This window comes from Frieseomelitta varia, unplaced genomic scaffold (genome assembly GCF_011392965.1).
Source record: "Frieseomelitta varia isolate USP_RPSP 00005682 unplaced genomic scaffold, Fvar_1.2 scaffold_212, whole genome shotgun sequence".
Lineage (NCBI taxonomy): Eukaryota > Metazoa > Arthropoda > Insecta > Hymenoptera > Apidae > Frieseomelitta > Frieseomelitta varia.
Window position 1 is genome coordinate 602,909 of NW_025109884.1, and position 22,790 is coordinate 625,698.

The 22,790-nt window shown below is 33.7% G+C and overlaps 2 protein-coding genes and 1 long non-coding RNA gene across 9 annotated transcripts; 2 read left to right on the plus strand and 1 right to left on the minus strand.

Moving 5' to 3' along the window:
• The first annotated feature begins 2,659 nt into the window (after positions 1–2,659).
• On the plus strand, positions 2,660–17,705 carry LOC122527148 (corticotropin-releasing factor-binding protein). Of its 5 annotated transcripts, XM_043651068.1 has the most exons (8): positions 2,660–2,671; positions 10,518–10,605; positions 14,313–14,403; positions 14,595–14,755; positions 15,159–15,372; positions 15,620–15,798; positions 16,327–16,435; positions 16,917–17,705. In XM_043651068.1, the coding sequence occupies exons 2-8, from the start codon at positions 10,549–10,551 to the stop codon at positions 17,045–17,047; spliced, it is 942 nt and encodes a 313-aa protein (XP_043507003.1). In that variant the 5' UTR covers positions 2,660–2,671; positions 10,518–10,548; the 3' UTR covers positions 17,048–17,705. The 5 variants fall into 5 exon arrangements, with proteins under 5 accessions (XP_043507003.1, XP_043507002.1, XP_043507006.1 ...); XM_043651067.1 differs by lacking the exons at positions 2,660–2,671; positions 10,518–10,605 and adding an exon at positions 4,308–4,451; XM_043651071.1 differs by lacking the exons at positions 2,660–2,671; positions 10,518–10,605 and adding an exon at positions 8,474–8,616.
• Positions 17,706–17,889: 184 nt separating this feature from the next.
• LOC122527147 (intraflagellar transport protein 172 homolog) lies at positions 17,890–22,309 on the plus strand. 3 transcript variants are annotated; one of them, XM_043651066.1, is made up of 7 exons: positions 17,890–18,454; positions 18,748–18,891; positions 19,135–19,247; positions 19,346–19,531; positions 20,156–20,569; positions 20,641–21,270; positions 21,367–22,309. In XM_043651066.1, the coding sequence occupies exons 1-7, from the start codon at positions 18,416–18,418 to the stop codon at positions 21,377–21,379; spliced, it is 1,539 nt and encodes a 512-aa protein (XP_043507001.1). In that variant the 5' UTR covers positions 17,890–18,415; the 3' UTR covers positions 21,380–22,309. The 3 variants fall into 3 exon arrangements, with proteins under 3 accessions (XP_043507001.1, XP_043507000.1, XP_043506999.1); XM_043651065.1 differs by having other exon boundaries at positions 21,372–22,309; XM_043651064.1 differs by having other exon boundaries at positions 20,641–22,309.
• A 154-nt stretch (positions 22,310–22,463) lies between these two features.
• Positions 22,464–22,779, minus strand: LOC122527150. The gene is made up of 2 exons (XR_006306292.1): positions 22,635–22,779; positions 22,464–22,539 (listed from the first exon to the last, which is right to left on the minus strand). It is a non-coding gene; the product is annotated as an uncharacterized LOC122527150 (long non-coding RNA).
• Positions 22,780–22,790: the final 11 nt, after the last annotated feature.

The following is a 22,790-nucleotide window of genomic DNA, read 5'->3' on the forward strand; positions in this document are numbered from 1 at the left end:
TCATTGTGAAAATTTATTGCTTGTAGAATGTCACTAATGATACTTGGAGAAGTTGAATTTTGTCAGTGCTGCATCTCCATTCCTACATTGTGTACCTCATGCATGTCAGACGAACGTCAGTGGATTGTTCCTAGCCATAGTCAGACAGCTGTCACGTTATATCATGGTTCAAGTGGTAAAAGTAGGTCTGACCACAGCTATTTGAATTCCCGATCGTTCCAAGATAGGGTGTTGAATTTTCTATCCAAATAAAAACCTCTTCAAGTTTTTACGATAATTATAACAATTTTCTTCCGCAAATTTGTTTCCGATAGCTATTTTCTGTAAAAATTATCTCCGTTTCTTTTTTTTCAATCCAACTGAACAATTGTAAAATATAGAAATTTCTTTCTTCGTTTTACAAGAATATTTTTCTTTCAAGCAAAGGTCTCATTCTTTAATTTCAGTTAAACAAAGTGTATTCGTCAGCTATCATTCGTTTATAAGTGTTGAAGTCATTTGAAGTCTTTTTCCTTCCAGCAGAGTAATAACAAATTCTTGAACAAAAGAGAGCGATGTTAGTACTAATGAAGACCACTAGAATTCTTTTTTATACATACTGCTGACGTAAATTATTCACGTGTTGCTTTATACTGGCAGCCACAAAGGGAGGAAAACTGGAAGGAACATGCGTGGAAACTCTAAAAGAGAAAAAAAGGAAGTGAGACTTAATTTCGATATTTTGCCTTGGAAAGATGAGCATTTCACAATTTTCATCCTCATCTCTCCACTGTGTGTCTAGTAAAACTAATGAAACTATCTTTACCTCTGCACAAAAATGGATCAATAATTATTATACAATTATTTAAAAAAAAAATTATAATTAGAAAATACAGCAAATGACATTGGGCATTAAATAAATAATAAAAAGTGTATATTAAAAATTATTATTACCTTTTTTAATAATTCCTCGTATCGTATTAAAAATTCTTGGATTGCCAAATAGATTATTGATTTTTATCATTCAGAACCGATAAATGATTGATAATTAAAATGGACAGCTTGCGATCGTTCTTGTCAGCATTAACGGCAGTAAACAAAGTAGAAGAACCAAATAAAAAAGAAAGGAAGAAAAAAAAGAACGTTTTATACGATCAAACAATCGTGGCTCCCCAAGTCGCGCTCGTAAATCTCACGAACGTGATTTAATAAAATTCAGAAGCGTCCCAGTGAATAATTCAGTTCCCCATTGAACGCCATCGAATCTATTCTTGTAGAACGACCGGAACACTTCGTATAATCAATACCTTCGTAAATACGTCGATCCTGCATTCTTATTCATGCTCAATTAAAATATTTATTGCTGCTTCTTATTCGTTATTTCAGACCACGTGCACATTGTGAGACGCTTCCTTCTTGATTCTGTCAAAGCAGTTTGAAGAAAGGAACGACTGTTCCGTTTTCGGTAACGAATATTATTTCAGATTGCGATTTGGACATGGAGAAGTACTCCGAATATTCAGAAATGATATAAAATAGAACATTATAATTATAAAGTGAATATGAAAAATGTATAGAATAGAAAATAAAGATGAAGTATGGCAAGCACAGAGAGAAAAAAAGGACAAATTTTCTTTGGGACAGGAAAAAACAATGTTTGAAAACAATGGGCAGCAAAGCAAATAAAATAAAAGTTTCAAGTAAGAAAAGGGAAGAAAAAAATTCTACAGTAAAGGAACGTGAATGTGTGAGAACACCCTGAAGAAGTGCAAATATTTGGAAATCTAAAAGGAACAATAAAGTCGTAGAAAGCGACGAATGTTCAACATCCAGAGTAAACGTAATTCAGTTGGAGAAGGTGTCTTTTCGGAAAATACAGGCGAACCGCAATCGTTGGTACAGTTTATGGCAATTACTGGTATGGATAAACATCACGGCCAGTGGTCTTAATTGATATTAGTCCCGAGGGGGATGAAACATAAGCGGCCATATTGTACATTCGGCATATATATTCATCTTTCTCGCAGTTGGCAGATATTAGGAGATCGTCGTTCTTCTCCTGCAGGAGGCCAATATCTATTGCAGTCTACTTATCACGCTTCAATAATTTCCTTCTTTCGAGAAGTGGTGGGAGAAGTTGAATTAACCCTTCCATTGCGTTTTATAGAGTGTATCATAAATACATGTTGGAGTAAGATGGGAAAAAGATTTCTTACAAGTAGTACAAATTATATAAATAAAATAAGTATGCATTACTCTTACACGCAAAAGCACAAATATTCTGAAATATTAGAAAATCGCAAGTTATAAATTATTAGTATAATGGTGTAATATTAAAGTTAGTATATTGATGTAATATTAAAGTTAAAGTACCTGTGTGTATGTATGTATAATGTATGCGCCCCTGTCTTCAGGCAAACAAACATACACCAACTATACGATTTAACCACATATTTATACGCTTTGAGAGAGTAATAAATGAAACATATTTACTGAAAGATTTTGAAATAAAAAAATGTCATTAATAAAATTAGTAAAACAAGCAGAACTGTTCAATAAACATAAACATCAATATAAAGATTATATTACAAAAGTGCCTCTTTTCCATAATGAAAGAAATAAAAGAATTTTCTGGTTTTTCTAGACAAGAAAATTCTGTACACTGCGTGAGAATAGAAAGTCAAAACTACTTGTTATTGTATATCCACGTTGTTCTCTGAATTCCATGGTTTGTGCAAATGTGACAGTAACACGAGCGTCCTGTCGTCTCAAACTGCAGCCACAATATTATACTATTCCCTTGTTATCTTGCAGACACTCGTTTCAGTTGCATTCGTGTTCTCCTAAAAGATAAAATCATTAATTTCAACCACTGAGTTGGAATAACTTAATTAAGTCCGAAACCTCCTATTTATCTCGCAGTTCCATAAATATGACATGACGTTTTTTTACAATTTCATTCAACAATACTGAAACAAATAAAATCTTGTTGGTAGAAAATGCAACAAACTTAATATTTGGATGATTTTTTTCGAGAGAGCAATCTATGTAAATACGTAAGTTTTTCTCTTTTTTTTTTCTCTCTCAAGACACTATTTCCCTGGAGGCATTATCACTGTAGAACATTTTCTCTTTGATTTACATACTTTTTAGCAAGCTTGAATTTTTCATGCTATTTTCTCTGATCAATGACATGCAGATTTTCAACGTTGCAACTTCCTTAATTAGTTATTCTTAGACATATTTAAATTCCATCTTCCCACTTATATTTGTAAAAATAGAAATTTTCATAAATATTAATTGTATTTTATATTTTTATCAGTTCCTATATTACATTTATATCAGTCCTGTATATAAATCAAAGTAATTATACTCGTTATATATACATACATATACATTTTTTTTTATCATTGAGCTTTTACTAAGTTTTCTTCGAAAGAAAAGCTTAATAACCAGTAATCTCGTATTTTTTTTTTTCTGTGTGTTATAACGATGGTGTACTTTATTGCGTTCACTGGACTCACCTTAACGAAGTAATGAAAGAGAAGAAGAAAAAAGTTTACAGCGCGTTTGATCATTGGCCCAATGAAGCTAAAGGAACGGAGAACTAATTAATCATGTTAAACTTGATTTTTTAAGTTTACAAAAATGTTGCCTCATTGTTACAATAGTCAAGTAAATATGTTAAATTGTTTCTCTGTCCAATCAAAATTATATTTTATTGAGAAATATTTGCCACGAATGCAAAAGAATCTAACAAAAGTATGTAGTTTAAATCCAAGTAGCATAAACTATATTTATCCAAAATTTTGCCAAATTCTGTCAAATATCCAAAGTATAATAATATATTCTATCAAATTCTGTACCAATTAATATCGTGTCGAAATACTCTTCTTCTCTATCAATCATCTATATTTATCCATGATAATTAATTTTTCTTTCCCTTTCTATCGAAGCCAAATTTATCAGCCTCCTCTGTCCTTTCCATCTTTATCCAGCGACCTCAAAAGGTCCTCGACACACCGGGTAAAAAAGGTGTGCAGGCGAACCGCAGGTCGTTTTATCAGCGTTATCGTCGCATAGTTACGTTGCAAGCGTTTGGGGATGCGCAGCGTGGACGAATCGCGGACTGGACTAGCGACTATAAGAGGGACGCCGCGCGTCGCGACGCCACACAATCTCCAGTTTGTTCTGACGCTAGCTCCACACAGCTTTCCCCCCTACGTGCAACAACTATACGGATCAGTGACGAGAAACTATTCGAAACAGCGACGAAGTATCTCTCCGAGTCATCGCGTTTTACTCCTCCGTGGCTGTACCAACTTCCGGTTTCTTCGTTTCCAACTAGAGGGAACATGTCTCTGAACGGGCTAGTATATCGTTTGGTGAGGCTGCTTCTCCTTGTTGGCGTTTTCAACGCCGTTTCAGCTGTAATTAAAGGGAACACTGATAATCAACACTATCAGCAACAGGTAAAGAGAGTCAATGTTTCTAATAGAGTAACGGAGAGTTTGTTTGAGGATGTTGTGATCAGTTGAAAATGAAGTTCGAGTACTTGAGAAGTTGTGTGAGACTTGGTAGCCGATTTTGTGTCTGTAATGGAACATTTTGCAGTTTATATTTTATGAGAAATATTTGTTTGCTGAGATTGCGGATTTTTATAGACATTTATAGGGAAATTTCAAAAATATATAAAACGTTCAAATAAACTTAGTACATATAATGATTTCATATTGAGATTCATCACATTCTTGAAAGTATGAATTTACATAAAAATCCCTGGTCTAATGATTGTTTTATATTTTTATATAATTATTGTTTATATAATATAATATAATATATTATATTAATTATATGATTATAAATATTAAACAAAATATTATACCACTCGAATATTATTTATCAAATGATATAATATTACGGATGATAAATTCATTCTCACATAAAGAGAGGCAGCTGAAATGTTTAAAAAGTCTCTTATAAACCTTCTTAAAACAAACGGCTTTAAATTCTTGTTGAAACTAAGCGAAAAATCTGTTTTTCGACTGTTCGAACGAGCATATAAATTGGTTTTAGTATTTTAAAATTCCTCAGCCTGGATGGAAAAATAAAAATTTATGGATAAATCACGTTCTTCTATTTACATTCCATCAGACTTTATAATCTGTTATGACCCTATTTTACCGGAAAGATAAAAGTTAATAAATTTTATATTCTGTTATAAATTTTACTAAATTTAAAAAAAATAAATCTTATTGTGTCGAGTATATCATTCTATCAAGTTCTAAATTATATTTGTTTCGGAGTGTCTCTTATTTTTGTTCTCAGAATTAACATTTAACCTAGTCCTGATATAATGAAGTTACTAAAGGGAGTTAGTATAATGATTTTAATAAAACAACAATTCACTCTTGATATTGAAACTGTAATAAACATTATTTAAATTATCGGTATAATAGTCTTACAGCTTTATTGGATTATATGCTTTAATATAAATAGTTTTTAATAACAACTTCATAAGTTCACTATGAATTAACTTTATTTTCTAGATATCAAATAATAATCGATTATTTCGTAATAATGATTTATGCATAAATTAGTATGTAGGGTATAAACTAAAAGTTTTAGTATAATTGATCTCTCTTAATGAGTTAAAAATATCTCAGCAAACTGTCTCTATTTTCATTGTATTCCAGAAATAGAATGTAAAACAGACCTATCTATATGTAAATATAAAAATATATTGTTATAAAATAGCAATTCATTCCTTTTATGGATAAATGGACATAATTTTTACTCTTTTGTATTTACAGGTTGTATTTCTATTCTTATGTTAGCAACTCCGTCAGTATTTTATTAAATATTTTAGTTCTCAATTATTCTTGCACTTTTGTTGTTCTTATTCTTCGGATTTTTATACAAATTCATGTTTGTAAGTTAAAAAAATTGTTTTACATACCAAACATTATAGAAACCATAGTATTTTAGATATTTACATATTTTTCCATACTATGTTAATTCTGTGTATTTTAAAATTTTTTATAAATGCGTAAAAACTATTCGTTTCAGTTTTTCCTTTGATTTTATATCTTAGATATATCTTACATATATTATTAATATATTCTAAACTCAAGGTGCTTAATCATTCTTTATTTCAATCGTATCATTTAATATGATTTTCCATTGCTGCCGTATGCGTTACTAGAAAGAATGCCAATAACGAAGTATTAATCGATCATTACCCGGGTCGACGATGGTCACATTTCCCTTCCTTTGTCATATGGCAATTAGTTGCACGAGCAGAACAAAGTAAACGCGACATGTAAGGCCTCAGTAACCCTTTCTCTCCCCTTTCGTTCAAGCTTTCGATACCGTTTTCCTCCAGTTTAATTAAACCGAAAGGTGGTTCTTTCCATTTAAAAATAGTCCACGACCACTTTCTTCCATAGACATACTTTCTGTTCATATTCTTTTCTGAAGAAAAAAAATATATTATAATTGAAAAAATAAAAAGATGGGAAATTGAAAGTTAAATGTAATTTGATGACTTTTATATCATTATCTAAAATAATTATTTTTGAATGACATAAAAAAACAAATTAAACAGATTTGCAAGTTCGAATTAATTCTAATTTTGCTACTATATTTATATATTTCCATTATGATAGCATTGTTATAATGAATATAAATAATTAAACATAAATAAATGAAATATAATTAGGAGTAAAATACAAATTGTTCATACAGATGAATTGTAAATTAAATTATGAAATTTAATGAGATGACTGATCGATATTAAATGATCACGAGTATCTTGATGTTTGTATATAGTGCAAGTATGTATAACTGTGTACATTGTTACAGCACCGTTTGAATTTGAATGTTTGTTAAATTATAGACTTTGTTTACCTTTCTTTACTTTGTTTAAAATATATACTATATATATATATATATATACTAATTCCTTGTATAATTCATTTCTCTGACACAAGTTTTATACTTAGTTGTCGGTATCAAATCCCAGAGAACAATGGCTACGTATACCTCTTCGTTAATCAGATTACCGTTCTCTGATTCATTTCACGGTACGGAACAAAGTAAAACGGCATTGTCTTTCAAGATCAACGTGTTACACAGTTCTATGGTTTTTGGAGACGCTTCAAAGACCGGCATAAAGCACGAACCTTTTGTTTTGCAGCGTATATCAAATGAAAAGATGTTCGTAAGAGCTGGCTAAGATACTTTAATTAATTGGAACATTTTTTATCTCATTGTTAAGCTTTCATCTTAAGTTTAGTTTGTTGAATGCGGTGACAATTTTTTGAAATAATCCACGAAAATATTCTTACTGTAAATTCACTGAATGTTTGCACGCAAAACCATATCTCAATAAATATAAAACTTGTATCAGAGAAAAGAAAATAAGAAAAAGTTTACGATACAATGAAAAATACGAGCTTTCATTTATATATTACGAGAAATTCCGAATTTCAAAGAACATTGCAAATCTAATAAAATCTCGGTCTATGTATCTAATAAAATCTCATGAATATATCATACTCTCGTAGGTCTTTCCGTACTTTGCATGTATTTCGTACATTTCTGTCCCAGATTTAAGCCAGACAATTTTATTAGATCTTCCTGCGTCTATGGAGAACTTCAAGCCATCACTCAAGCAAATTCCTACACATTTAAAATTCCAATTCTTTAATTACTAGCAATTCTCTGCACCAATTTCTCATGTTCTTTATTAGTTATTGTAAAAATACCAATGTTTCCACAAACATCCGCAGTTTAATAATCAATTTTCATCGCCATTAACGTCAATCTTAGTCCGCGAAGCTTTCTCCGCGCGCGTTTCACCTAAATGAAGATTCTCAGTGCGGGTGTGTGTTCTCTGATCCCTCGCGCGTGTCGGTGGCTTATCAGAGGCAACTCCGGCGACCTGCAAAGTGCAATTGCTTGTTGTCAGTGTAAACGTAATTTAACTTGCAAAAATCGAGTGGCAACGTACTTACATGTCTCAACCGCGCCACGCGATGTAACAAGGTTACAAACTATTGAATATCCCTCGGAGTACGGAATAATTGTCTAATTGTCGGAGTACGGAAAGATAAAATGAAAGAAAAAAAGAAACGTTCCACCTTTAACTTCACGGCGATCGACGAGTCTGGAAAAATACAGAAATAACGAAACGAGAAACATTAAGGGAGTAGGGAATCGGTGAATTGGATGCAAAGTATGGAAATTCAAATGAACAGCTCTTGAATAAACAGCTCCGGATTACATTACAAAGCGAAACAAGGGGAAAAATGTGAGAGTATTACAGTATTTCGCTCGAATTCGATTTTTCAAATTGAAAACGATTCTTTGCTTGACCAACCTAGTATCTTCTGGTAACATACTCGACACTTTCTCTGTATATCTGCATACCTGTGTAACATTTAATGATACTTACATTTAGTCAGAAAAGTAAAAATTATATGAAGTGCAAAAACAAATGTGAAAATGTATTTCTTGAAATTATATGTAATAGTTTTATATTTGACTCATTTAGTAACTTTTTGTACGATACTCATTTGATTTTATTTTAATTACAAACGCATTGATCGAAATATGCAGAATGAAGAAATAGTTGCTATTTCTAGCTATCTATTCGTATTATTGTATGCAGCTCTACCTATTCATATACTGAACAATGCATACATGTATTTGCTACAACATGTAGTAAACTTCTTCCAGCAAAGGCTTAAGGTGTACGTACCGAATTTTATTCGTTATTTATTTATATATAAACAGATGATTCTTGCTTCAAGTAGGTTTTTGATTTCCTTATTTATGTGCACTAACATAACCTAATTATCACCCAGTTGGAACAAAACATGAAAAAAAAAAAAATTGAAGCATATGAATAATAACAACTGAATTGTGGATATTTAATATGCAAATTCGTTGCATCTTAATTGACAGAATACAGAACCTAGAAAATCGCTCCACGTATCAAATCTTTGTATAATTGAAACATTTTTCTAGATTTTCTCGTGTTATACGTTCCATGCAATTTCTGTGGCTTAAAATTCCCCTATAAATAACATAAAAATCTTACGTTAATAAACGGTGATAATCATCCATTCATTCATTCATTCCAACTCGTTTTTCAAATTTCCTTTCTCTTATCATTTATCGTACAAACACACCGACAGTGTACACATACATATTACGCTCTCTCTCAAACGAGCTTCATGCGATTTACACGAAAAAACGTTGGTCCATGATGGAGCATTCGTCGCAAAAGGTGAATCCGTGTCATCGCAAATATTTACCGCGACTGTTCCGCTGTTTGCGCCTCGATTATGCGCTTCTCGATCGTAAATCGCTGGCGACTTCACGCGCAACAGCGGTAATCGAGCCCGTGTTTTGAGGTTGGAAAACGATTCTGACGTAGAACAACGAGATTCCCGATAAGACAGCGCGGAGAACAACTGAAAACATTAATTTAAGAATGTAAAACGTTATTCCACACAAGAATCATTCCAGATAGATCGTATTCCTCAGATTTCCTCATGTTGGCTCACGGTTGGTATTTGAATTCGAATGCACTTGAATACGTCACGTACGAGCATTGGAAATATCGATTAACATCAACGATTCTTTGCATCGATGTGTAATCGATTTTGATTCTTCGTGCGTAACGATCAAGCTTCCGATCGAACGTCAGTTTCCCGTATTTGCTGGAATTGTCCTGACAAAGCTCTTTGTGTAAACATTTTTATTTGTACGTATACGTTTGATTTTTGCGAAAGCGCGCGATGTTTCATATGCAGATTCTTTCGTACATCAATGATACTTCTGTGTTATATTCCCCGCGTGGATTTCATTGCGAAAGTCCATTGCTTTGGCTGCAGTTTTATGCAATTCCAACCTCGAACTGAAAGATGCGCATTGTTCTGCAAACGTTTATGCAAGAGTATTCCATATTTCCGTTTCGTATTCCACGTAAAGTTTTTCTAGAAAAACGAGGAAAGTAGAGTACAATTTAATCTGCGTTGATAAGACGCAGGTAAGCAAGAAGATTTACTATTTATTATTTATTTATTTATTTATATATAATCCTTGCCTAGGCGGCTTAGGATGGCTTCTGGTTTACAATGAGTTTACATCTTTCTTATTTTCTACTTCTATAGCTAATTCTTAGTGTCTACGTCTTGTGGATCTAATTTGTCTTTTGCTTATCTTCTTGTAGGAACTGTAAGTAAAAGTAAAAGTAAAGCAAAAGGTAAAAGGTACTGTAAATGTTAGAGTTTATTAAATTTATCGAGGTTATTAAATATCATGATATTCGTTAAAATTTATGAAATTTATTAACTACATACAGTGCATCAATATTGTTCGTGCATATTCGTCGAAAAATGGTTGAAAGGATTGGATCAAGACTAACTATGAGTTAAGAAAAACACACGGATTTTTTCAATCTATGATTAATAAGATCTTGACAAGAATGCTAATGGCTACTTTTTTTCTGCTAAAATCGTCCCTAGCGACTTCACTTGACCTTTCGGACCGTTTCTGATGTTCCTGTTTCTTCGTTATTGCGCTATATCTGCAGATAGCGTCAATCCTGAATTGGTAAGGCAGGAAGTAATCTATCATTGCACGAATCTCGCCTTCGGCGGTATCTTTCCGGGACACGGTTCACTGTTGATGAAACTTGAACTTGGAAAGATTTCCATATTCGGAGAAAAATCTGCAATCCTAAGCCAGGAATTAAGTTTCCAAGGAACCAAGGATTTTCAATAACAACAGGATTATTATACGGCCAGGAAAAATAATGATAGTGCCTTAAAAAGGATACGAACGTAAGAGAAATTTCATAATTTCCATGAAATGAAGATGAAAAAACTGAAAAGATACGGGGCATAAGATGAAATGAGATAAAAGACGTTTCAGGATTTAAAATTATAGTAATGAAGGAATTTTATAATACGGTAGAGAAGGCATTTATAATGAAAGAATAAATTACATAATAATGACAATTTAAATTACTCTTTTTAAAATACCTTTTCAATATTTATAAATATTCTTTTAAATAATTAGCAATAATTTAAATCAACGTATTACATTAATGTAATATCACAATAAATGTTGGGGAAGATAATAAAATACAGAATGCTAAAAGTAATGAAAATAAAGCGTTTTAGATTCCGAAGACGTAACCGAGATGGAACGTTAAAGAGGGAAGTTGCGGTAATGAAAAAAGCTGAATGCTGAACATTGAAACAGAACGTTGAAAAAGGAGTTTCCAATAATAGAGAAATGAGCAACCAAATCGACGTATTATGGTAATGTGAAGGAACATCGATTCGAAGAAATCAAAGAAATCAGGGTCGAATGGACGGTTTTCGACGAAGCCATTGGGGAATCCCTACGAAAACAAAAATCTGAAAGTTATCTGATGCTTGGAACAAAAAAGAAATTGCCGTGTCGACCGTTCTAAAGGATCACGTCGTTCGACGAATTTATCGTGGTTCCTGACGTATTGTGGATATTGCGGGATCTATTTATTCTTTGTGTCTATCACCTATCACTTAAGAATTTTATCTTCGTTGCTATTTTTTAATTCTCAAATGGTATCGTTGGATTACGAACGACTGTAATAATTTACTTCGGATTTATTTATTTAATTAGGGTATTTGATTTCGCTCTTTTGATAATTTCACATTCCATGTGACAGAGATTAGTAATGAAATGAAATAAGATTGAAAATTTTAGAATTAAGAAATTTATCTTTAAATTATTATAATGTAAATGATTATTGTAATTATCATATAATTGTAATTTATTATATTCGTATTGTAATTATTATAGTATATAATATAATCTAATGATACCAGTTAACGATTATGTACATACGTAGCAAAAAGTAGAAATAATGCAGTGGCTTTTCCTTTATAGCGATGAAATATGCTGTTTGAAAATGAAAGGAGGATAATATTTGAAATGAAATCTCGCTGAAACTTTGACATTAATACTTTGCAATTTCTTGTCTTAGTATAACGAACCACAGATATTTCTCTCTCGAATCGTTGGAAATATACAAATACTTTTAGCAGAATGAGCATTTGCTTTTAATGAAGCAGAATTGACAATACAGTATTACATCTACAGAAGATATGTTCATCTAAACAAGTTGTACAACTTGATCACATTTCCGCTATATCAAACTCCTCTCTTTCCTTTATTAATCAATGACGGAACGAAATTCGATATCTGCTTTATGTAATCTACTAGCAATTCGTCAAATGAGAAAGAACATATTATTAATATTGAAAATTGTTTTTAGTTTCATCGGGCTTAGCTGATGGCTGTTTTATATGAGAGAAGATTAAGTTTACGACATCCTCAGCTTGTTTGCTACTGACCATCGGCTAGTCAATTTGCAGAATTTTACCTGCGAGCTACAATACGAAGAAGTCATAACATAATCCATCAGGGAATATAATCCCTTTTATCTATTAATGTTTCCGTTATTCGAGGCTTCATTTCTTGCAATTCGGTGATTAATAAACTGTAGCCGGGAGGAAGTAATTTTCGCTTTTCCCTCTCTTCCAATGCCCTTTGTCCTAAATCAATTTCTATTTTTCCTATTAAGAAAATATCTTCGCTTGTTCTCATTTTGCATAAATTCCTAAAAGAAAATTCAAACTATTATGTAGAAATAATTATTTATTGAAACTAGAAAGAAAGAAAAGTGTTCTCGAATATTTCTTGAGATCTACAAATATTATTAATTAATTTTAAGAGAGATTAGATTACATTTTCTTAAAAAGATATGATATTTTTAAAGATATTTTTTAGTATTGACGAATACTTTATATTCGATTGCAATATCTAATGTGTCTTCTGTATTTTTAGGGAATGTCGATGACTAAGTAACAATGGTAATTTTTATCACCGACGACAATTACGCTGTAATATCCGTCTGCGGATAAAGATATTTCCATAGACAGTCACAGGACAGTTAGATTTTTCCTTAGGCTATTTCAAACATTAGTTATCCATCAATTAGTCATGAATACACTTTCCTACGATATTGTTCGTGGATTTCAACATATTATTAATATTGAAAATTGTTTTTAGTTTCACCGAGTTTAGCTGATGGCTATTTTATATGAGAGGAGATTAAGTTTACGACATCCTCAGTGTTTGCTACTGACCATCGGCTAGTCAATTTGCAGAATTTTACCTGCGAACTATAATACGAAGAAGTCATAACATAATCCATCAGGGAATATAATCCCTTTTATCTATTAATGTTTCCGTTATTCGAGGCTTCATTTCTTGCAATTCGGTGATTAACAAACTGTAGCTGGGAGGAAGTAATTTTCGCTTTTCTCTCTCTTCCAATGCCCTTTGCCCTAAATCAATTTCTATTTTTCTATAGTTTACGAAATTCCACTGAGAAGGCGTTTTAAAGTAGAATTTCATTCATTCGAGAACAAATACATTTTTCTCAACAGAAAGCATATTTTACTTTATACAAGATTTATGTTCCTCTACTTAGCTTGAAATACAATTGGAGATTTATTCTCTCAAACTCTTGCTGTATTAATTTAGCTCTGAAATATTACTTTCATGTTAAAGATTTTACTCATTTCGAAATGGGTAAGTTGAACATTAGGTTGGGAAATTATATCTTACATTAAAATTTATGTTCATTGTATCAAACAGATGTGGTATATACCTCTGTAATTATATATTTGAAAGTAAAATTCTTAGTATACATACTGTCTCGTTACTTTTGAAAAATTTATTAGGCGAAATTTAAATGATAAATTATTTAATAGAATATGAATTACTTTATATCCGACGATTGAATGTCGTCGTGCAAATTATTATATTTACTTTTGAATTAATGAAACTTTTGTAAATTACAGGTTCCACCAATCGTTTCGTTTAGTTTGCGCCGCAATCGATTCGATATCTTCATTAAAATAATTGACAATAATAATAAGAAAATAACAATAATATTAAATTTGTTGAAAAGTAGAAATATTAAATTAATCATTCAATTAGTACAATTAAAATAATAAATTTTGAAGTTTAAGCAAACATATTAAAATGAAAATTCAACTAAACTTTTATCCCTTTCTTTAGTTGACAGAATAAATTTTTCAATAAAATAAAATATAAATGAATAAAGGGATAAAAGTTTATATAAATGATATAAAATGAAAAATTATATAAAAAAATATAAGCAGAAGCTATTTAAAACACTTTTCAAACAAATAGATAGAAATTGTTTTAGATAAAAGTTATTCTCTTTTTTTTTCCAGGTTCCTGGCGAACATTTTTCGAAGGATTTTTATCGACAGGATTTCAAGAATGGTTTATCAAGTACCTACACGCGTTTTAAACCTGTCACAGGTATTACATGCAGATATTTTATTTTGCACTTAATTAAATTCACTATTTCTGTGCACAAAAAAAAAAAATGAAATTCTACTTTTTAGTGTTATTCTCATTGAGACTGGAAAGTATTTCATATTCATTGCAATTTTTCTCTTTGTTCCTTTCCCACCTTACAAATTACAGCTTGTCTGATTCTTTTCTTACAGATTGTATGTTCATCACAGCAGATCCAGGATCTTTTATATACAGTTCGAAAACTGACAGCGATGAGGTTTGCGGAATTTACTTCCTAGCTGGGCCGGATCAAAAGATAGAAATCAACTTCCTCACGTTCGACGTGCCCTGTGAACACCGTGGTTTGATTTCGGTGAGGAAACACAGAGTCAACTTAAATAATCCTATATCCTGATCCGAACTGATGTTGATTATTTATGACACAAAGGAACAAAAGCAAATAAGACTCAAATGTGACAAAATACAAAGAATGATCTAAATTTAGGGGAGAGAGGACAGGGAACCTTTGTTTTTCGTTTTAATCTTATTCAATCTTCGTCTGTTACAAGCACCGCTTGTACATTTTCTGTACTGTACTTCTCTTTTGTCCAATGGAAACCATTGTAGTACAATTTTTCCGCGACAATCCTCGCCTACTTTTTGAATACAGAATACGCGTGCACGTTTCATTCCGGCAGATACGTTTTTTTTCCAATGCATTCGTTGCATGTGCCGTGACAACAGCCCATTGAGAAGGATATTTTTATATCGTGCAGGTCGTCGATGGCTGGGAATTAAACGGTGAAGTGTTTCCCAGTGAAATGGACCATCGATTGCCGCTGAAACAGAGGATCAGCGAATTCTGTGGTAAAAATATCGGCGTGAAGAGGAGCTTCACAAGTTCACAGAACGCCGCGGTTATCCGATATAGAATACCCAAGCCTGGAAAGGGATTTACGCTGTTCGCTAGATTTTTAAAAAATCCCAGACGTGAGTTGAACCGATATCCAATATTAAAGTCAACGAGTTTTAAGATATTTTCTTTTTCTTCTTTTTTCTCCTTTTTTTTTTACAGAAATTTAATCTTACGACACTCAATGGATGTTAGGAATTTTGAGAATTATGAAAGTTCCATTTTACGATATGAATTACTTATTGTCCTGTCTCTGCTAAACATGTGGTAATTTCATTGCTGGCATGGTCTAAGGAAGAACACCCTTTTCTTTATTTTTTTCAGCGTGCAACGTTTTGGCAGCGAGCTTGAGCGAGCCGTACACGCTGCGTAATTATGGGCGGCGTGTTAATTGCACCTACGTCGCGCTTTACCCGGGCACGGTGCAAGTGATCGCGCTTGGCGTTGGAGTTTCGAATTTCCTCGGTTCCTCTCGCACCGCTGAAACTGGAACTCTACGAAAAGTTCGTAGCCTTTTTATCAACTCCCGAAGATCTTTACTGTAATATATTCCGTACCTCTAAATACCTCTGAATACCTCACCTTCTTCAATTTACTTTTCTTTGCTGCCGCAAAAGAAAATCCAACATTAATCTCTGCGTTTGAATGATCACTGATAGTGTAGTAGTTGAAATTTAGAAATCAGAAATTTAGTGAGTTTAGGAAATCGCGTGGCAATTTCTTAATGTAATGATTGACATTTATTTAAACTCAGATTCATAATGCAATTGAACTTTTGACAATGGAATCACATTGCTAGAACTATATGCTACATTCTGTAAATAACACATGTTGCTGTGTCTATGATAATTCAATTTGTAAAATTTATACTTTCCCTTCCATTTTTGTCTTGAATTAACTTTTAGTCCCCTCTTAGTTTCTGCAACTAGTTTTACAGAAAGTAATTATATGAATAGTGATTGTACAGTAATTATACGAATAGCAATTATATGATAGTAATTACGTAATATTAATTAAACAATGATTTCCAGTGCGACGAAACCAGTCCCCAAGATCAAGTGATAATTGGAGGCAGCGATGGCCTGGACACTTCCGAAGTTCGGGTAGTTGATTCTATTTGCGGGATAGATTCTAAGCCAGGTAATACGATTAATAACTCCTAACGGCAATATCGATTTCGAATCGGAAAATAGCTTTGTGTCGACCCACACGCAAGCTAATTGTAACGCGTTTAATTTGATTGCCTTAATATAACCTACTTACCTGCTCCCCTTTGACTATTGATTGAAATATTAAATATATCCCGATTCATGTATGTTAATTCTGTTTTAGATAATTGTATAGCTTAGTGTCTTTCTTCAATTTTGATTCCAGTCCTCTTTCCAAAATCTTTATCTCACTAAAGACAGTCCTCTTTTTCGAAAAAAAAAAAAAAAACAATACAGATTGAATAATTAATGTACTTTCAAATATTCAGTTTAAATTGAAAGAAAGTTTTAAACGTGTACAAAATAAGATTAATGCCTGAAGACATTAAGATTTTAAAAGTTTGCTTCGTAACAAAAAAGTTCAGAGAAGAGTCATTAAACACTATGTATGATTGCTCTGTTTCAATTTCCAGATTATCACGAGGTGGTGAAGTACGGCGTAACTTCTGTTCGGCTAATATCCAGTGGCTTCTTTGAAAATTCCGTAACAGTGGAGGTTCTACCGCTGAAGAACGAGTTACTAGACGCGAATTTCAGCATCTAATCTCAGCGGTATATCTCGTAAAACGAGCCTCGTTATGTTCGTCGATGCTTAAACCGATTTGAAACATCATCGTCAATATGTTTATTATCGATCAGAGTTCCCTCAAAATTCTAGGCGTCTTCCGAAAACTTTTACATCACTGAATTCGTTACTCATTGATATTCCATTTTCTGTAGTGTTTGTAAAGATACTTAGGCCTTTGTTACATATTATATTTATAGTGTTTAGTTAGAATTAGGTACGAACGGATGTGTTTTATTGTGAACTATCATTTTTTCATTAAGAACGCAGAAGCCCTGCGTTGGCGAGGGAAGTTGTTCAGATGTTAAATTAATTTTTAAAAGAAATGAATGGTCAGAAATTGTAGTGTTTACAGCGTCGAAGATACCGTAATAGCTTTCTTCCTGCAATTGTTATTGGTTTCTTCTTTTCTTTACAGATAATATGAATAAAACGCATGTAGAAATTTTTAATCATTTTAATACTTTACACTTGGATAACTTCCCTTACGAGAGTAAAAGGAAAAATATGTTAGAATATATTTTAATTAATCCCGAAATAATTGATGATTTGATATGTCGTGCGATTTGTGATAAGTGGATTTAAATACTTGTTGAGTGTGTAGATCAATCTTAGCGGCTTAGAAGCACATAACGAAATAAAGGCCTCGAGTTTTTATTCCTGTAAAAACATGCGAAATATTGGCGGGGACGTGCCAATTGCTTTTGTGGAATCAACGTTACTTACTCATACAGGCATTATTTATTTATTATCGATAGATTTCTAGTGATGACAGCATGATTTTTTTATTATTATAAACAATGTGCTCATTCGTTTCGAATAAAGTATTTCAAACACCTGAAATCAATGAACTTGTCCATCTAATTGTCCACAGTGCAAAATTAGAATTTTAGAAATTGTAGAATCGTAGAGATCAAGCTGAGTTAACAGCTTATGCAATTCAATTGGATATTTGTTTCTTAAAAACATCAAGAGCTAAAGTAGAGCAGCAACAGAGAATTATAGGAAAATGAAGTTTATTTATTTTTAAGAGTGAGTTGTTTAAATTTCAAAAGGATATTTTCTGTTAAGAAGAAATCTTTTTAATTAATTATGCATATTCTTTTGAAAATAAATCAGAATGAATCTCAAGTGAAAACTGATCGGTTTTGCTATCCTTTGTCAATTCTCCTGCTTTCCTCGTCGTATAAGGTACACAAAGAGTTGCTAGGGAACCTGAGTATACACAAAACTTATCATCATCCAGCTCGAAGCGAAACAACGTGACTACGTGTATGGTTAAAAGAGTTTTCCAAGAGTTTTCTATAACTGATTCAATGTTAAGGTGAAGTGTTGCAAAGAATCGTCATGCTGCTCAAATATTTGGGCAATGTTATGCCACCATATGTGAGTATGCAGACTATATTTGACAAATGTGTGTTTTAAAAATTATTTTAAAACTACTTCTCGTCATTGATCTAAACATAAAACTCGAGTAAAAATTAGGGTGAATAGAATGTAATGATAAATGTGTAATAAATATCGCGTGATTCACTTACGCTTTTTATTCAAAAATTAATTTTGTAAAATCGTTTAAATTAAACCAACAACAGACTGAACTACAATAATAACAAAATATAAAGCTAAAAAAAAAATAGACAACATAAGTGTGTGTAATTATGATTATTAAATGATTATAGGATTACGAGAACCGAGTGGTGGGTATTGTATGGTCGCCGAACAATTTAAAACTAGCTGTCGCCTCCTCCGATCGTTCCATTTACCTTTTCGATGAGAATTGCGTGAAACGGGACAGGTTCTCGACGAAACCCGTCGATTCGAAGGTAAGAAGACATTCAGAAGCATTAAGTTTGCTTTTTTCTAACTTTCTTCTACTTTAATACAGTATTACAAAATTCCTCAATGCATTGTAACTTTTGTACTTTCACCGTATCTTTTGTTTTCCCTTCTTTTGACAAGTGAAATAAATTGCATTGCAATGTTTTCAAATAGATGTTAATTAAAAACTTGAACACTGTACGCAGACATTCACGCAACAGACAATCCATTTTTAAACCTTGTTTCAGTTTGGCAAAAAGAGTTATGTGATCAAGGGTATTGCCTTCTCTCCAGACTCGACCAAAATAGCAGTTGGCCAGACAGACTGTATAATTTACGTTTACAAAATTGGGGAACAATGGTATGTGATGACAGCAGTTGAACGACATAGAAAGACTGTCTGAGAACGTCTTTCTTTAGGAAGTCTTTTCAAGCAACACTTTGTTTCCATACATACAGGGGAGAGAAGAAAGTGATTTGCAACAAGTTTCGCCAAAGTTCCGCCGTCACTTGCTTAATTTGGTTAACCGAGGGGCCAATTATAGTTGGCTTGGTGGATGGGAAAGTTCGAGCGGCGCTGGTGAAATCTCAGAAGGCTCAGACACTTTACACGGCTGATTCAACGACAATCGCGTTGGCACCGAAGTAATCCATCTTTTTCTTCTCCTCCTAATAACAAGTAGACTGTTAAGTTTTGTACATTAATTTTTGTACGTTCAGAACAATTGAGACGAATAAGATGGAAATTTGTTTTGTTTGCTATACATAGATATACATGTTAGCAAAGTATTTGCTGTACATAGATATGTGTTTCCAGCAGAACGTAGTAGAAAATAAGGAAAGGGACATTTATCGTTGAATAAACATACGACCAATGTTACTTTATTTCTTGAAGCTTTGTGAGTAAGTACAATTTATGGGCGCTTGTCAGCGGGCAACCCGCGTCATACCAGTGTATTTAGCGTCACCCGCAAATTGTACTTTATTACTAAAAATTCAAACCAGTTAGGCAAAAAGATAAATCAACCTGTCGTATCGTACAATATAGTCACGTTTCATCAACTATAATTAAATGCTTAAATATCTCTTTAAGATGTTAATATGATTAATATGTTAAGATGTTAAGATGTTATGTGATTAATATGTTAAGATGTTAAGATGTTATGTGATTAATATGTTAAGATGTTAAGATGTTATGTGATTAGTATGTTAAGATGTTAAGATGTTAATATGATTTAATTTCTGATAATCTATGATCTGTGATTTCAGCGTGCGAGGAACAGGTTTCCTATCCAGCCACGCCGACGGGAGCATAATAAAATATCATTTAACCGAGGACGGTAATCACGAGCCCTCGGGGCGTATCTGCACCCATACCGTGCCGGCGTACGCACTAGCTTGGACTCAATCTCACGTCATGGCCGCGGGATGCGACAGGCGCGTGGTGTTTTACGATTCTCGTGGAAAGCTGGTGAAGAGCTTCGATTACAGCCGCGAGAACGAAAAGGAAATAGCGACAGCCTGTTGCAGCCCCAGCGGGCAGAGCGTTGCCATCGGTTCCTGGGACAAGATACGAATCTTGGACTGGAGTCCACGACGGTCTGTTTGGGAGGAGGCGAATTCCAGGGCCTTGCCCAACTTCTACACCGTCACCGCAATATCCTGGCGTCGCGATGGTTCCAGGTTTGTTCCCATTCATCGAAACGATCCTCCCCTCCATTTATTTCATCCTGTGTTGTCTTTCTATGGCGTAGGCTGCTGGTAGGTAGCCTCTGCGGTGCTGTGGAGCAGTTCGAAACAGTGCTGAAGAGAACGGTGATACGTGGCAGCCACGAGGTAGCGTACGTTGGACCCAGCCAGGTGGTAATCCGGCCATTGAACGAGGGCAATCGACCGGTGATCGTCAGGTCACAGACTGGTTACGAGATTGAGGACGTGAAGGTGCTCGGGAGGGCTGACAACAACGTAGTCGCCCGCACAGCCAATACCCTGCTGCTCGCCGACATTGAACTGAATCTGATCAGCGAAATCCCCTGGGACGACAAGAGCAACAGCGAGAAGTTCTTCTTCGAGTACCCAAGAGTCTGCCTGATCTTCTGCTCCGGCGAGCTGACTATAGTCGAATATGGGAACAACGAGGCGTTGGGCTCGGTGAGGACAGAAGCGGTGAATCCTCACGTTGTTAGTGTGAGGATCAATGAGAGGCAAGCCCCAGGAGCACCAGACAACAAGAGACTTGCTTACCTGTTGGATCCCAGGACTGTTCGTATCATGGATCTGATTACTGGCCTCACTATTACTATGATCTCTCACGACGTGCGGGTGGATTGGTTGGAACTAAGCGAGACTGGCCACAGGTTGCTGTCCAGGGACAAGAGAGCTAGGTACGGATGTTTCATTTCATTGGCTCGCGTGTTTCATGATGTGATTGTTCCTTTGTTATTTGATCTTTTCTTTTTCTTTTTCATATGGTTTATTAGAGTAGTTTATTAAGTAGGTGAAGACGATTATTCCATGTATGGCGCAGAGAATTGGCTTCAGTGAAACAACCTAATAGAATTGGAAATAAGATATGATTGGCAATGAAGTATAGAATTATATCCAGCACTATTTATTATTGGAAGAAGTATTCAAGTATCATGAAAAATGACTTCTTTAGTAACGTTGTACAAATTTCGAGAACAGAAGTAGAATCGTCTGGAAAAAGAGATCTAAGAGTAGAAGCTTTAAGCTCTGAAACAAGACCAAGCGGAAGGTTGTACGATTTTTTTTCATGAAGTTATAACAATTGAAATTATTGGCGATTTTTCATCCAACGTACGAATACTTTTGTGAGTTGCTCCACATACATTTCAACATTTCAAATTTATAAATAAGCATCTTCAAGCGTAAATAATACAAAATACAGAGAGGAGGAAAATTCTAGATCCAACCAGATAAGTATAACTGTGAAAAATCATAAATTAATGCCTTCCATTGATTATTTTCTTAAAATTAGATCAATTCATGGACATCGAAAAGCTAGCGCCGCGTAGCGGTGAAACGGTGCAACTAATTTATATTGCTGTCCTTGTCGCACGCTGTTGCTCTCCTTGTCTACCACGCATATATGTCTGTCCTTGTCGCACGCTGTTGCTCTCCTTGTCTAACGCGCGTATACGTCTATCCTTGTCACACACTACTTCCCTCTTTGTCTAACAACGCTAGACAAGGAAAGCAACAGTGTGCGACAAGGACATCTTTCGATCTATTGAAAAAAAATTCAACTTTTTACACACACATTTTCCTAGGACAAAACACACATAGAAAGAAAGCGGGGAGCCCAATTTTAAGGAAGCACATAAAAAAGTCCGCAAATTATTCCTCTTAATTAGGTTTTTTTCATAATTAGTGCGAACTGTCACAAAATGGACATGGTGGCGCCATCTAGCGGCAACTCAGTGGTACTAATTATTTATAAAAATACTTATTTCTGCATTTTACGGGTCAAATAAGGTATGAAAAGAAAGCTAAGGGTCTAATTAGGGTAATGCGATCACCAAAGTTAACAATTCATTTCGCTAAATTAGGTTTTTTCGCAAATGAAAATTTCTCTGTTTTACGGGGTAAGAAACACTAGCGCCGCGTTGTGGCAGACTGGTGGAACTAACGCTCTATAACCATATAAGAAGAATAATTAATTTTAACTTTTGACGCCACAAATTTGCACTCTACGAGCATGTATTTCAAAGATAATGCTATCAATTACGTTCGCAAATAAATTTGAATCTAATATTCACTATAGTTTGCGAGAAATTATGCACTCACTACTGGCACTGCTCCTAACGTAAACGGAATTGAAACATTCTTTATATACGTAAACTATACTCAAACAAAACATAAAACGCAAGCTTAGGGTCTCTAA

Excerpts from the sequence above, each read along its gene's own strand:
- LOC122527148 (XM_043651067.1), top strand. The coding sequence starts at position 4,335 with ATGTCTCTGAACGGGCTAGTATATCGTTTGGTGAGGCTGCTTCTCCTT. Across the intron at positions 14,404-14,594 it reads GCGTTTTAAACCTGTCACAG|ATTGTATGTTCATCACAGCA; the intron begins GTATTACATGCA and ends CTTTTCTTACAG. Across the intron at positions 15,799-16,326 it reads AAACTGGAACTCTACGAAAA|TGCGACGAAACCAGTCCCCA; the intron begins GTTCGTAGCCTT and ends AATGATTTCCAG.
- LOC122527147 (XM_043651064.1), top strand. The coding sequence starts at position 18,416 with ATGCTGCTCAAATATTTGGGCAATGTTATGCCACCATAT. Across the intron at positions 18,455-18,747 it reads GCAATGTTATGCCACCATAT|GATTACGAGAACCGAGTGGT; the intron begins GTGAGTATGCAG and ends AAATGATTATAG. Across the intron at positions 18,892-19,134 it reads CGAAACCCGTCGATTCGAAG|TTTGGCAAAAAGAGTTATGT; the intron begins GTAAGAAGACAT and ends ACCTTGTTTCAG.